We start from the raw sequence: 14,217 nt of genomic DNA on the forward strand, positions 1-14,217 counted from the left end.
AGTTATATTGCCACCTTGATGGCAGTACCTGCTAATGCTTGAAATGTCTGCCGAGCAAAAAACATTTTAACGTTAGCAGTTGGCACTTCACTCAGGGCCACAGAGTAAATTACTCCATTGTCCTGGCAAAGGACGGGTCAACTCCCAAGTTCTAAATGAGGCACTAGGTGATTACATTGTAGTCTTAGCGCCAAAAGACAAAGGCAGTGAGGTACACAATGGAGAGAAACAACATGTAGCAAATGATCAGATTAAGGAATGTATGCAACATAAATAGATTGAATAATAGATGTGCATTGAGAAATGAAGAGTGAGAGAAGATTACACCCTAAAGTATTTGTCTGGGAAGAAAGAAGTTATAGATCAAATATCGTTTTAAAAGAGAAAGCAGTACAATCATTTGATAAATGGATTTTGAGATTGGCCAGGACCATCATCAGTAAAAATGAATTTAAGGTAAAAACCACTACTACTTTGAGATCTCATGTGACTTGCCATTTGCTTCCAGGTGCTCCGCTACAAACAATAGCACTTTTTTTGTGCGCACTTAACATTTAATTGTTTTTAATTTACCTATCTGAATTGTGTCTGCCACCTTAAATCTGTAACTTGGTAAATTATCAAAAGTAAATGTGGCCCTCGTCATTCTGCAGGCATGCACATACCTGGTAGCATATGCATGCGCCTACCGAACGTCGCAACAGGACACAGTGCGTCATCGTGCCTTTCTCTTTCATTTTTTTTGTTTTTTTTGCTAAAGCTGCACAACATTGACAAACAGCACTGGCAAAGCCAATATGTCGCAAAAGGTGAGACCTGTTGCCTTTGGCAATACCTGTTTTTGTGTTCTTCAGAATAGCAGGTTTCTAAGTCAGTCCAAGAGATTTCAAGGGGAACGTGATAGGATATATCTATGGTTCACTATCCATCAAGCCACCAATTAGCCAGATTACCTTATGTGACACTAGGGGGCTTTTGGGTGAGAAAGACTTTGCATTCTTGTACTTATAATGCACCTTTTCTCTAATTCACATGGGCTTAAAGTACCGAAATGCATAGTGTAACATTTCACTTTAAAGGTGGTCTACAGTAGTTCGTGTTTTTTACTACAAGAAAAATGTTCAATGTGTTCAGTACCATTGTGGATAGAAGTTTGCCAATGTATATGTGACGTAGCAACACATGGAGCCAACCAGAGTCCACTTGCAACCAAATTTCCTTATTATTATCGATGGTAGGAACATTGAGGAAATGATGAGGGAGCCGTAGACAACACTCAAGGAGGCGACACCCATTCCTTTAATAGGATTCAGGCTGCTCTGTGAAAAAACAAACATCAATTTGACATGAGAAAAATTAAAGTTAAACCGCATTATCTGGAGAAAATGATTGTAGGCTACTGTCTATACCCAGCCGTACAAAGCAATACATAGCCATGGTGTTTAAACCTTAGAAAAGTACAGTAGATATTTCTCTCTTGTAAATTGTGTGTCAAATTCGTAGCAGAGGTAGTGAAAAGAATAAGGAAGTATTGCATTACAAGCTTACCTATTACGTTTGCTTGAGGTGCTGCCAAAGCTGAAAATTGTGTTTATAATGTCCAATCATATTGAATCGAGCATAAATAAACATACATGGTCTTGAGAAATAATACATTTTGGGGCATATTTATACTCTCTACAGAATTAGCATCATTTTTCTTAACTCTAATTCGGTGCAAAACTAACTCCATATTTCTACTTTGGCACTAGACCTGTCTAGCACCAAATTTGTGGAGTTAAAGTCATTTTTTAGACGTGGAAACCTACCTTGACTTAATGAGATGCAAGGTAGGCGTTGCCGTGCAAAAAATGACTCTATGGCCTTACGCCATATTTATACCCCCAGGCAAAAATGGTGCACAGGAGGGAGGAGGGGTCAAAAAATGGTGCAAAGCTTGCTTTGCCCCATTTCTTAACGCCAGGGTCAGGGCAGGCGTTAGGGTACCTGTGGGCCTATTTCCATTGTGGAGCATCATGGAATAAGCCCACAGTTGCCCTCCCCAGGCCCCAGGGACACCCACACCAGAGGGACAGCAGAGGATGGGGGACCCCATCCCAGGTAAGTACAGGCAAGTATTTTATTTTATATTTTAAAATGCCATAAGGGGCCCTGGAATGGGTCCCCATACATGGCACAGGGTGCAATGCCCATGCCTAGGGAACCCTGGTCCCCTGTGCTGGCCTTTGGGGTGGTGGGCATGACTCCTGTCTTTTCTAAGACAGGAGTCATGTGGTATGGATGGTTTTGCGTCAGAAAAATGACTCTAGGCAGGTTAGAGTCATTTCTTTTTACTCTAACCTGCCTAACGTCATTTTTTGGTGCAAGACCCCCTTCTCCCATACTGCCAGCCTCACCCAACTAACGTCATTTTTTTTTACACTAGCCTACCCTTTGCACCGGCTTGCACCATTCCATAAATATGGTGCCCGGCTGGTGCAAACAAATGGTGCAAGCCGGTTCCAAACATTTTGGTGCAAAACTGCGTTAATTAAGTTTTGCACCAAAAAGTATAAATCAGGGCCTACATGTTTGAAAATGTATTTATCCTTCCACCTGAACAAAGTCCATCTGTGATTAAAAAAAAAAGGTTTCCACACTTGAACACTGTCATCATTTTGTGTGATTCTTGAGACATACGTACTACTTCATATTATGTTAGAACAGGATGGCGAAGATGCAATTTGCACAAGATAAACTTTACAGGCAGGAGACAAATTTCCAAAGACTGGGTCATTTTGCAATTTTTCCCAGGAAATACATAGAATACAAGAAATGTCTCTTGCAAACTTTGAGTCGGGGAAACCTAGGCTTGTACTCCTTTGGAACTTTAACTGTGCGGAGACACCGCAAGGAAAAGCATGAAAACCACAGCCTAGTGTACAAAGCCAATTTGTAGTCATAAACCCAGTGATTCATAACATCATGGTATTTATGACGGCAAAAGAACCTTTACGATATAAAAAGCCCATTTTGATAGTCAGAAAAACATTTCTGACTCACAAAATGAGAATTGCAGCTCATATCGAATTGTAACTAGGAAGCACCGTGAAAGGGGTATTCCTTCCTAACTGTGAATCGGTAGAGAATGTATCAGTGGTTTGCGACTGCAGCTGCGATTGAAAATCATTGATGAGTTACAATCATCTTAAAGGAGGTGGGAACTGACTTGCAAAGGGGAAGGGGCCCCTGTGGGACCTCATTCCTGGAAAATCTTGTCTGGATACCTTGGGGGAGCAGGGAGTGGGCCGGGGTACCCCTTCCTGCCCTTCCTAATGTTTTCCCTCCCCAAAAACTTTTTTTCTAAACGCAGCACCAGTTTCTTCAAGTGATAGAGACTGTGTGAAAAACAATATTTACTGTTCCTTGCAGTCCTCCGTTCCTGCACTAGCGGCCAATCACATGGGGTGACAAATTGCAAACCGCCTAAATCATATTCATTAAGCAGGTCATTTTATGACCCACTGTAAACGTGCAATTTGAAATGTTACCCATAAGAGGTCGCACTGAAAAATGATTTCCTTTTAAAAAACAAGTCATGGGTAAATTGCACATCCCCGCTTTTTGGGTGGGAATAATACACTGGGCACCTGGATCTCAATATGTAAACTGCAAGAGAAACACAAGAAGCAAAGACGTACAAGCCAGAAAATTGCGCCAGAGCAAAACGGCCCCTGAGAAGGTGCTGACAGAAACATGCACTCAAACTGGAGCCAGTTGCTGCAGAATCCATGTAATGCATGGACTGCGAGAAATATATATATATTGTGTGCAGAACAATAACCAAAAATGTCTGTGTTATGCCCTAATAATTTATGAAGAAATCTCAATCTTTCTTTAGGCTTTTTCAAAACGATTTACTATTTAGAATTGGCCATATGTCACTAAGTGTATTGCAAATAAATAATAAAAAGGATGCTCACGTGTGGGTTAGATTATTGCAAGGGCAGATGGGAGTCTGATTACAGGGCAGGCACTGTGGCCAACCTCCTCTTCCGAAGGCCATGGCCATTTGAGGTTTGACATCTATATGTGTGCCTATAGCCTACTGTGCATGGCCGAAGGTTGGACATGAGGTTTTTTAGGGGTGAGGGTTGATGCAGGATCTGGTCACAAGCCAGGCTATGTATACAAAGTCTGCTACGAGGCATGGACCGTTTGGCTGGAGGCCAAATGTTATGTGCAGAGAGCTCAGAGGCTCTACGGCTGCTGTAAACACTTTACTCAGAGCCCAGTGTTTGCATGCCAAACGCCTGCTCAGAAAGCATGTTTCCAAAGCCCACACACTATGGCCAAATGCCATGCTCATCTAATTCGGTGGCACTGAGGGTTTCTCAGCATCCGGCTGCAGGTCAGACCCAATGACCAGAGCACACTGCACACAGCAGCATATTATATTAAGCACGGATCAGAGACACTTGGGCTAGACCAGAACCTAGCCAAAATCAAACTATCTACCCAGAACACTTCATACACAGCCTTTGGTTATGTGCTGTTGATGGAGATAGGATTAGTGTGGGTGTTGGTCATAGGCACAGTGTGCATGCACCTTTGGTCATGTGCACCATACTTAGAAAATGTACTTAAAGTTTGCTTTGCCTTTGATTGACACAAATCATCACAAGGAAACAGAAGTCCTTTAGTGGGATTTACTAAGCCATGCAAAGCCACCCTGCGTGGCTCTGCAGGGTTTATTAAACCCAGATTATACGGAACACATACACAGAGGAAAATGCTTTAAATGCTTCTAATGATGTTTTGTGCAGAAAGGTGTGCCTTCCTGCACAAACACAATTCTGCTCACAATGCAGGCACCCTTGTAGCATGACACATGGGTGCCGGCATTGGCGCGAGACAGCCACAAATGAACCAGTGCTAGGAGACAACAGAAATGCGATACATCTCTGTAAATATGGTGCGTTTCCTGATCTGAATGGAGTAACAAGGTCATATTTAGTATGGCCAGAATGGTAATACAAAATTCTGCAGACTGGTGAGGTTGGATTTAATATTACTATTTTAGAAATGCCACTTTTAGAAAGTGAGCATTTCTCTGCACTTAAATCCTTCTGTGCCTTCCAATCCACCTCTGGCTAGGTTTAGTGACAGCTCCCTTGTGCATTCACTCAGACAAACCCCAAACACAGGATGATCAGTCACACTTGCATACACCTGCATATTGAATGGGTCTTCCTGGGCTGGGAGGTTGGAGGGCCTGATACTTACATGTCAAAAGAAAGTAGCCTGCCCTCACACAAAGGACTGCCACACACCCTATTGGGGCCCTGGCAGACAGGATGGAACTGAAAGGGGACATTGTGCACTTCTAAGCCACTCTTTGAAGTCTCCCCCACTTCAAAGGCACATTTGGGTGTTGAAACAGGACCTCTGCCCCTATCAACTCAGACACTTCCTAGAGAAGAACCTGAACCAGAACCTGCAACCTGCCAAGAACTGCCTGGCTGCCCAGAGGACTCACCTGACTGCTTTTCTAAAAAGGACTGCTGCCTTGCTGCTCTCTGCCTGTGCTAAGAAGAGCTCTCCAAGGGCTTGAGTAGAGCTTGCCTCCTGTTCCCTGAAGTCTCAGGACCAAAAAGACTTCCTTCCTGCAAGAAGAACTCCCTGTGCAGCGAAAATTGATGCACAGCCTGTATCGCAGTGAGAAAATCACTGCACGCCGAACTGGAATGATGCAGCCCGACTTCGCAAGGAGAAGATCGATGCAGCACCAGTGTAGCAACCGGAAATACAACACACAGCCCACTGGATCGACACAAGCAGAGCCGGAATGACGCAGCCCAACTTCCTGAGAAGAATCGATGCAGCGCTGGCTGTGCGGTAAAAATTTCCATGCACTGCCCACCGGATCGACGCAGCCCCTGTGACTTCATCCTGCCAGCGCCGGATTTCAACGCATCATCCCCGGGGCATCCGAAAACCCCACAACCCGAAGAGGATCCAAGACCGAGCCCCAGATACACAGGTGCTGAAAGGAGTTTCAGGTCCAAGTGACTTTAATTTCCAAAAAAGACTTTGGGCATATTTACAAGGAGCTTGCTCCACTGCTGTGTAATTTGTTTTTAAGCCTCAGCGGCACATTCAGCGCTCCATATTTACAAAGTGACACATTAGGCATAATCATATACAAAGTAGGCATTCCCTCTTAAAATCCCATGCAGAACTGATACCACCACCCATATTTACAAGTTTTCAGGGAAGGGACGAATCATTGGTAAATGACACAGAGAGTCTAAAATATGTCAAAATTCCAATGCCTCCTTAACCCAGGAGTAAAAATTACACATTGGCTTTTCAATAGGAATCTGACCAGCTGAAGCCACTTTACACACTGGAATATGTCTGTATTTCAATTTTCCTCTACTAGTAGTGGGTCTACACATGTGATAATCATGTTGTAGGACCCCTGGACCAAGATGGTGTGTCATCTTCTGCAGCAAGGCAATGTGACATTGTGTACGTTTTGCAAAGGACAGGTCAGGATTGTCACTTCTCCATGAAGGAAGGGGTCCCAAAGTGCAGGCCTGTGCACAACAAAGGACAACAGGCAAGTACACACATAAGGTAAGTAATATATATATTGTCACTTCACATTGCAACACACACTTGTATTCACTTACATTACGCTGTCACTCACTATGTCACACATACTCATGTCTTTATAGACACATAAGTAGCCTATGCCCACTGTAATGTGACACATAGACATACTGCATGCACTACCTCTTACATCCAGGACCAATGTAAAAGTGTATAAGGGGATATTCCACCATTTTATTGTCTTTTACATTGGTCCTAAAGCATTCGGCTACTAGCGTCATTTAAAATCCAGCACCTCTAAATTTTGACGCATCGCTGAAGCTGCATCAGTTGTGAGGCCAACTTCAGTGATGCGCCACTTCTGAGGCTAATCTTTCACTGCAAAGTTCCAACAGATAATTCAGAATTTCAGACGCACCTTGGATCCTTATGCTATGGTTCCCCATATTGTAAATATGGCACATCCATGGCATAGTAACGGATTTCTGTGCATCGTAAGTATTTTTGATATACCGCTGCCACAACATAGTGATGCATCATTTCTTGTAAATATGCCTCTCAGTTTAAAAATCCACCTTGAACTAACATCAGGACAACAGCACATTCTTAATAAAAAATAAGAAAAGAAATAAAAAAACAAACAGAAAAACTCAAACATGACTGGAGCAGGCTATCTTCTACTTCAGCAAATGCAAAGAAAGGTTGAAACTGATGACGCAGAAAAGAGGGTCCAACATATATTCATATATGTCATGTAATCAAAATCGTATAATGTAGTGTGATTTTAGTAAAGAAAATAATGTACAAGGGAAATTGTGCCCTCGGGGTAGTTCGCCATCATTATAAACGAGCTTTATTAATCATGAAGAATTGAAAAATGTAGTAATCCGTCATAATTGCAAATGTATGCCATGATTTCTTAGTTGAAACTGTTTTTGCTTAGCTTAAATTTAGTAGATGCTTTGGTCTAGTTGCCTGGTCTCAAATTCTAACTGCGTGGCTTTTCCTTGAACTAATGTAACATATATTCTTGCTTGAAGTTGTATTTTTTCCAGTAGAAGATGACTAATACACTTATCTCCAAGGTTTCGTACTAGGCCGGTTTCATCCCCTCTGATCCAAGGTCAGTCTGCAGGTGCGGACAATGAGGGTATAGATATCAAAATAATTGGCAAACCTTGTTACAACTTGTGTTCCAAGGCTCCAAGGACAATGTATGCATAAATGAGCGCTAGTAAAAAAACAATTTTCATTGGACAATTTGAAGCCAACCTATGAACCCTCCAATGGAAGACCCTGCAGAATTTGTAATGTTTCTTACTTAAACCCACTGGACAAAGAGAAGTCAGCCATTTTCCTAGATGCCAATTTGAAGCCAGTTGCCAGACTCCATTTTGGACGACACCCTGATGCCCTTTTCTCTATTCGAGAGAAAAAGACTTTAAGAATTCTCAACCTAGAGACTTTAACTTTGATTTGTCCCGTCTTGCCCATGAAGTAACTTTGACCCATTCTCCTTGCCGCTTCAAGGAAGCTTGCCCTGAACTTTGTCCCTTTGAAACTTGCCCCATTCTGATCGAACCGGTACCTGAGGGACGAAGACTTTTCTTGAATGCTGATTGTATTTGGTAAATATGAAAGGATAATTGTATTATGCATTGTGTTTTTCCTTTTAGGTACCAACTGCTATTTTGATAGGGTCCAAGCTAGAAGTTTTCCAAATTTGTGTCGACTAAATTTGTTTTGCATGAAGCCCCACATGCCAATGCTAATTAGAGGTTAGTCGAGGTATTCATTCGATGCACCATGTTAATTTGAAATCTTGTTATGCTGACCAATGTATGAAATTAGTCAAATACAGTTACTCATATTAGTGATTTGCATTGCCATAACTGAATGTATCATTATTCAGATTTTGCGTAGATTGCGTTTCTTCCACCGCTATGGACAGCTAGTAATGTTCATATACATATATCATTTGGTTTTGAGACTTATATACATCGTGCTAGCTTTGTTAATATAGGGAAATAAATTCACTAACTTTTAATAAACTGGTGTGGTTATTCATGACTGAAAGGTCATGGCGCGTCAAAATACCAACTGTTATTGATTCCTAATGTGTTATTTCGATCTATTAATTGAGTATTGGCTATCGCGTACAATAGTTATTGATTATTGATTTAAATAACCGGACTATTCGAGGATGAGGATAGCCCAACTCGGCTAAAAGGTTCACCGACCTCCAACGTGTCCAGGTACAGGTAATTTATAAGGGCTGGACGCGTTATCAAAACACACCCCTAAATTAATCCCCCTACGCCTCAAAAATCATTATTCTGAACTAGCACGTGTAGTTATGAACAATAATGCAATAGAATTTTGACTTCTTGCTATTCCAACAAATTTGGTCAGAAACATCCTTTCCCCTAACAAGCTCCTTGAAATAACCAGTAAAAACTACCAGACAATTTGACAAAGTACACCCAAAGGAAGGCCTTGCCATATATATAGATCAAACTTGAATTTGCGAACCGCCCAATAAAAAATGGCATCCCCATGGATTATGAGAATCATAATTTATAACTTGAAACAAAGCCGTCAAAATCAACTGACTTTGTCGCTAAATATCTACAATTAAACTCAAAGGAACCCAGAAGCAAATCTCTTTAAAAATAGAAGAAATCATCATAGGGCTTTAACTAACCTACCTGGATGCCATGTGGCTCTTAAATGTTGATCTCAAGATGAACATAATGAAAAACACAGAAGAGGACGGATTAGTAAACTCACAAAATTACAGATGGAATATCCAACTACATTAAAAAAGTGTAGAAGTGTGCCAAGCAGGTCGAACTATTGCTTTCAATTCTATATTCCGTGGTTCTGACAGCACTGAACGGAAGACCCCCTAAGGACCAGGAAATAGCTCTAACTCAGGTTTCTGTGACCTTATAAACAATACTGGACTAAACCCTACCAAGTTGAACCCTATTCTTCTATTTAAAGGACTTTGGAATTGAAAAGAGGACGGAGAGAGAGTATTTTTGTTTTGGACGAGAACAGTCAAACAATTCAACTTCACTTCTCAAATATGAAATGCTTTAGGTGGGCAGTTTCAATAACAGAAAAAATATCATTTATTTGCAACAAAGAGCCTGCGGGATTGGCAGCTTCAAGAGGAACATAATCCATTTATCAGCAGCTTTAACTACCTTCTAAAATGGCTCAAGTTTACAGTCAGGTTGCTGGCAGAATGTGGCATTTCATACAGCCACAGGGGATCAAAATATAGCAATTTAATTTAATTAGCAATTTAATCCCAGTCAGCACATGGTTCTCGAATTTAACAGTTACAAGAATAGAACTGAACAAAGAAATAAGGCAATTAAAAAGTCAGCAAACTCTAATTTAAGTAAACTAAAATAAATCAATGAACTAAGGTGAACATACGAAAATGTAGTTTGGCGGGACAAGACATCTAGCAAAACAAAACATGGGCATTCTTGTTTTCAATCTGAAAGCACAAAAACCAAAAGGGATTCTGGAACTTCATTAACAAATTTTCCCACAAAAAATATAGAGCAAACAAAGCAAATATTAGCGCGCTGGCGTGCAGCAATCACATAGCCAGACTCTATGACATTACGCCTTAAATCAGTCCAGCCAGAGCAAAGTAACCATTTCGATTACTCATGTAATTTTATTTACCTCAATAAACAACTAAGCAAATAAAAATTGGAATGTGCTCCAGACCCGAATGGCCTCCAAACTAGATTAAGGCGGTCGCCGCCCGCCAAGCGGTTCCCGCCGAATGACCGCTCTGTGGTCAAAAGACCGCGGCGGCCATTCCGGCTTTCCCACTGGGCCGGCGGGCGACCGCCAGAAGGCCGCCCGCCGGCCCAGCGGGAAAGCCCCTTGACCAATGAAGCCGGCTCCGAATGGAGCCGGCGGAGTTGAAGGGGTGCGACGGGTGCAGTGGCACCCGTCGCGATTTTCAGTGTCTGCTTTGCAGACACTGAAAATCTTTATGGGGCCCTGTTGGGGGGCCCCTGCACTGCCCATGCCGGTGGCATGGGCAGTGCAGGGGCCCCCAGGGGCCCCATGACACCCGTTCCCGCCATCCTGTTCCTGGCGGTAATTACCGCCAGGAACAGGCTGGCGGTAAGGGGGTCGGAATCCCCATGGCGGCGCTGCAAGCAGCGCCGCCATGGCGGATTCCCTGGGCCAGGGGTAAACCGGCGGTAAACCGGCGGTAAACCGGCGGTAAACCGGCGGGAAACCGCCGGTTGCCCTTTTCTGACCACGGCTTTACCGCTGCGGTCAGAATGGCCCAGGAAGCACCTCCAGCCTCTTGCCGGTGCTTCCGCGGTCCCCGGCCCTGGCGGTCATGGACCGCCAGGGTCGGAATGACCCCCTAAGTGTGAGGTCAATTACTGGTCCAAGGTCCTGACTCCTTCGTACAAATAATGTCTGAGAATAAATGAGATCCAAGATTTTTGAAGACGGTCTGTAAAAACTGTACCCAAAGAAGACACAACGAATAATAGGTTCAAGATAAATCCTTTGCAGGCCTATTTCTCGAAGACTTATAACCTTGGTATGACGAAGAAAATGTGATTCCGCTAAATCAGACCGTTTTCATTCATGGATTTGGTGCTCAGACAGTTTTCCACCCTGGAGTTGGCACTTCCCCCAGTGTAAACAGAGCACTGAGGCAAACATTGTGGTCAAAACTGAACCAATGAGGTATTCCATAAAATCTCTTATATACGATAGAACAACTGCATTCCAATACATCCCATCATTATGAGTAGAGGCACAAGCTTTGGCATTCGATTTAAAAACACTGCATAGAAAATTTCACAGTCCATCTTTAGACTCCTTTCTCAAAGTTAGAAGCTGTAACGTATTACATACTCTCTCATTTGAGAACCGAAAGTCTCTGAGGAAAGGATGCAAGGATATTCAACAACATACGTGCCAATGTATACAGAGGCATACCTGACACAGGTTCACATCCAACTGGGGCTTGGCTTCACAAAACTACGACTAGCCCACCAAAGGATTTCATTAAACTCTGCAAGAAACTGCAAGATGCTCTAAAAGATACCCTAAGCAATGTAATTTGGTCCAGTTTCAACAGACTCAAGCCAAATAATACATGGCACACGTATCTAACTTATGCACTGCATACACTTCAACTTAACAGCCTACGCGAAATGCCAACCGTTCCAATGGAGTTCAAAAGATTAGTAAATAAAACAGTAAAAACACTATCAAGTTTGCAAGATAAGGAGGAGTTTGCAAAAAAACCTCATGCTTGTATGGTGATAAAGTGATATGATCTGAAAACACAACAAGGATACTTGAACACCTACTTTTCTGAACACTTAGAACTGAGGCTATTGCATACAGACTGGTGATTATCCAACAAAGGAATCAATCCCCAAAATGGTAGGACTTGAAGAACCTCGAACTGCAGACTCTGCAGAGATAAGAGCAAAATCATCCTGATGATTCACCAAAGGCCTCTGCACTCATGGCGGAGGCCCTGCAGTCATGGGGTAGTCTACACACTCGGGGCAGAATCTCCACAATGTAGAGACTCCTCCATGACTGTGAGTCCTTCGCCATGAGGGAGGAGGCCCTTTGTGAATCAGGCCCTCCATGTTAATGTCCTGTTCTACTTCGTAGAAAGCTACTGGTGCTGCGTGAATTTGGTTGACTTGACAGTGTAATCAACAACATATTTATCATGTGCTTTAATGTTACCAAGGTAAAATGAAGCATCTAAATTGCATTATTGAGATGCAATCCTGGCAGAAGACTAGCGAGTCATATATGTGTGTGTGCTAATATTTGACTTTAACATGCCAAATTGTAGCACTACTTTATATATATAGTTATATATATATATATATATATATATATATATATATATATATATATATATATATATATATATATATATATTTCAATTTATATTCCTTGTTGAAACTGCATTTATTCATAATTCATTTAAAATGTTTTTTTTCAGTTGACAATTGCAAGATACACTTATAATCATGTATTTCGAATGTGCATTGACTGTTTTATTGAGTTAGCTTAACTAAAGGGTCTTAAGCATTTAGCTTTTCATGGTTAACCTTTATTGTGGAGTTTTGCTTGTGCTGCAATATTCTATCTGTGTGGATACTTTTGTGTGATTCTGCAGTTAATGACAGACACATTGGTGGTCCTTATGACATTGGCGGTGAGTGATAAAGTGTTGTTAATTACCTCCAACCGGCTGGCGGTAATTACTGCCAAATTATGACCATGGCGGTGATACCTCCCATAGACAGCCAATGTACCACACCAAACGCCAGGGTGCAAACACCACTGACCATGGCGGTAGCCATCAACAGCCAGGCGGAAGGCAAGGTACTGCCAACCATATTATGATATAGCACACCACCACGATTTCCGGGGGGGGGGGGTACCAATGCCATCAAAAGCCTGGCGTAAACAGAACACAGAAGACAAAAGACACCATCAGAGACACAGAGAAGATCAACGCCGCCATGGAACCGGAACTTCAAGTCTTCCCGATGCTCTTCGACACCATGTTCCACCTGGAACACCAATGCAGATGAAGACGATGGTGGTGAGTACAGCCACCTAGCACACAAGGGAGAGAGGAAAAGGAGAGTGACACACACATGCACAACACACACCATTCACACACACACCATACACACAACCAGCTGCAGAGCAAAACCGGTCCCACAGGACACACGTCATAATAATGCAAGGACATAGGGGGTCATTACGACCCGCCAGGCTGTAACCGCCATGCGGCCGCACTCAGGCAGCCCCCATTATGACATTCCCGCTGGGCCGGCGGGCGCAAACCAAGTTTGCGCCCGCCGGCCCAACGGGAATGAGGCCGCAACATAGGAGCCGGCTCCTAATGGAGCCGGCGGTGCTGGCCGGGGCCCTGTTAGGGGGCCACTGCACTGCCCATGCCAGTGGCATGGGCAGTGCAGGGGCCCCCAGGGGCCCCAGGACACCCCTTACCGCCAGCCTCTTCCTGGCGGTGCAAACCGCCAGAAACAGGCTGGCGGTAAGGGGGTCGTAATCCCCAGGGCAGCGCTGCAAGCAGCGCTGCCCTGGCGGATTACATCCGCCGGGGCCATTGTGGCGGTAAACCGCCGGCCCCGGCGGTATATGCCGGGAGGCACCGCCAGCCTGTTGGCGGTGCTCCCGTCGTTTTGGCCCTGGCGGTCGTAATACCGCCAGGGTCATAATGACCACCATAGTGATTCAGAACTGATAGTGTAATTTGATGCAAACAGCCACCAAATTGTCCATGTGACAAGATATACAGGAGGCACTGTGCAGAAAGGGCCAATGCTTTTATGAATAAAATGCAAAGCGGTTAAATAAAGGCAAGAACGCTGACTTAGCGAATTAAGGCTTGAACTAGATGAATAATAGTTGGTTCTGACCTATTTTTAAAAAATATATTTGGACTCCATGAAATATACTTCCTAAAGACTGTGGATGTCGAGGAAAGTATCTATTTTTATCAGTGTGGATGTTTTGTACTGGCATTTATGGAGGTTTGATTGAACAACC

General features: G+C 43.2%; 1 protein-coding gene across 2 annotated transcripts in view; it reads right to left on the reverse strand.

Moving 5' to 3' along the window:
- The window catches only part of LOC138295911 (protein unc-93 homolog A-like), a 304,727-nt gene that overhangs the window by 209,289 nt on the left and 81,221 nt on the right, over positions 1 to 14,217 (reverse strand). For both annotated transcript variants that reach the window (XM_069234534.1, XM_069234533.1), the window contains exon 3: positions 1,138 to 1,319. In XM_069234534.1, the coding sequence (XP_069090635.1) occupies positions 1,138 to 1,319 (182 nt within the window). The remainder of the gene's footprint in view (positions 1 to 1,137; positions 1,320 to 14,217) is intronic.

The sequence above is a fragment of the Pleurodeles waltl genome, chromosome 5 (genome assembly GCF_031143425.1).
Source record: "Pleurodeles waltl isolate 20211129_DDA chromosome 5, aPleWal1.hap1.20221129, whole genome shotgun sequence".
NCBI lineage: Eukaryota > Metazoa > Chordata > Amphibia > Caudata > Salamandridae > Pleurodeles > Pleurodeles waltl.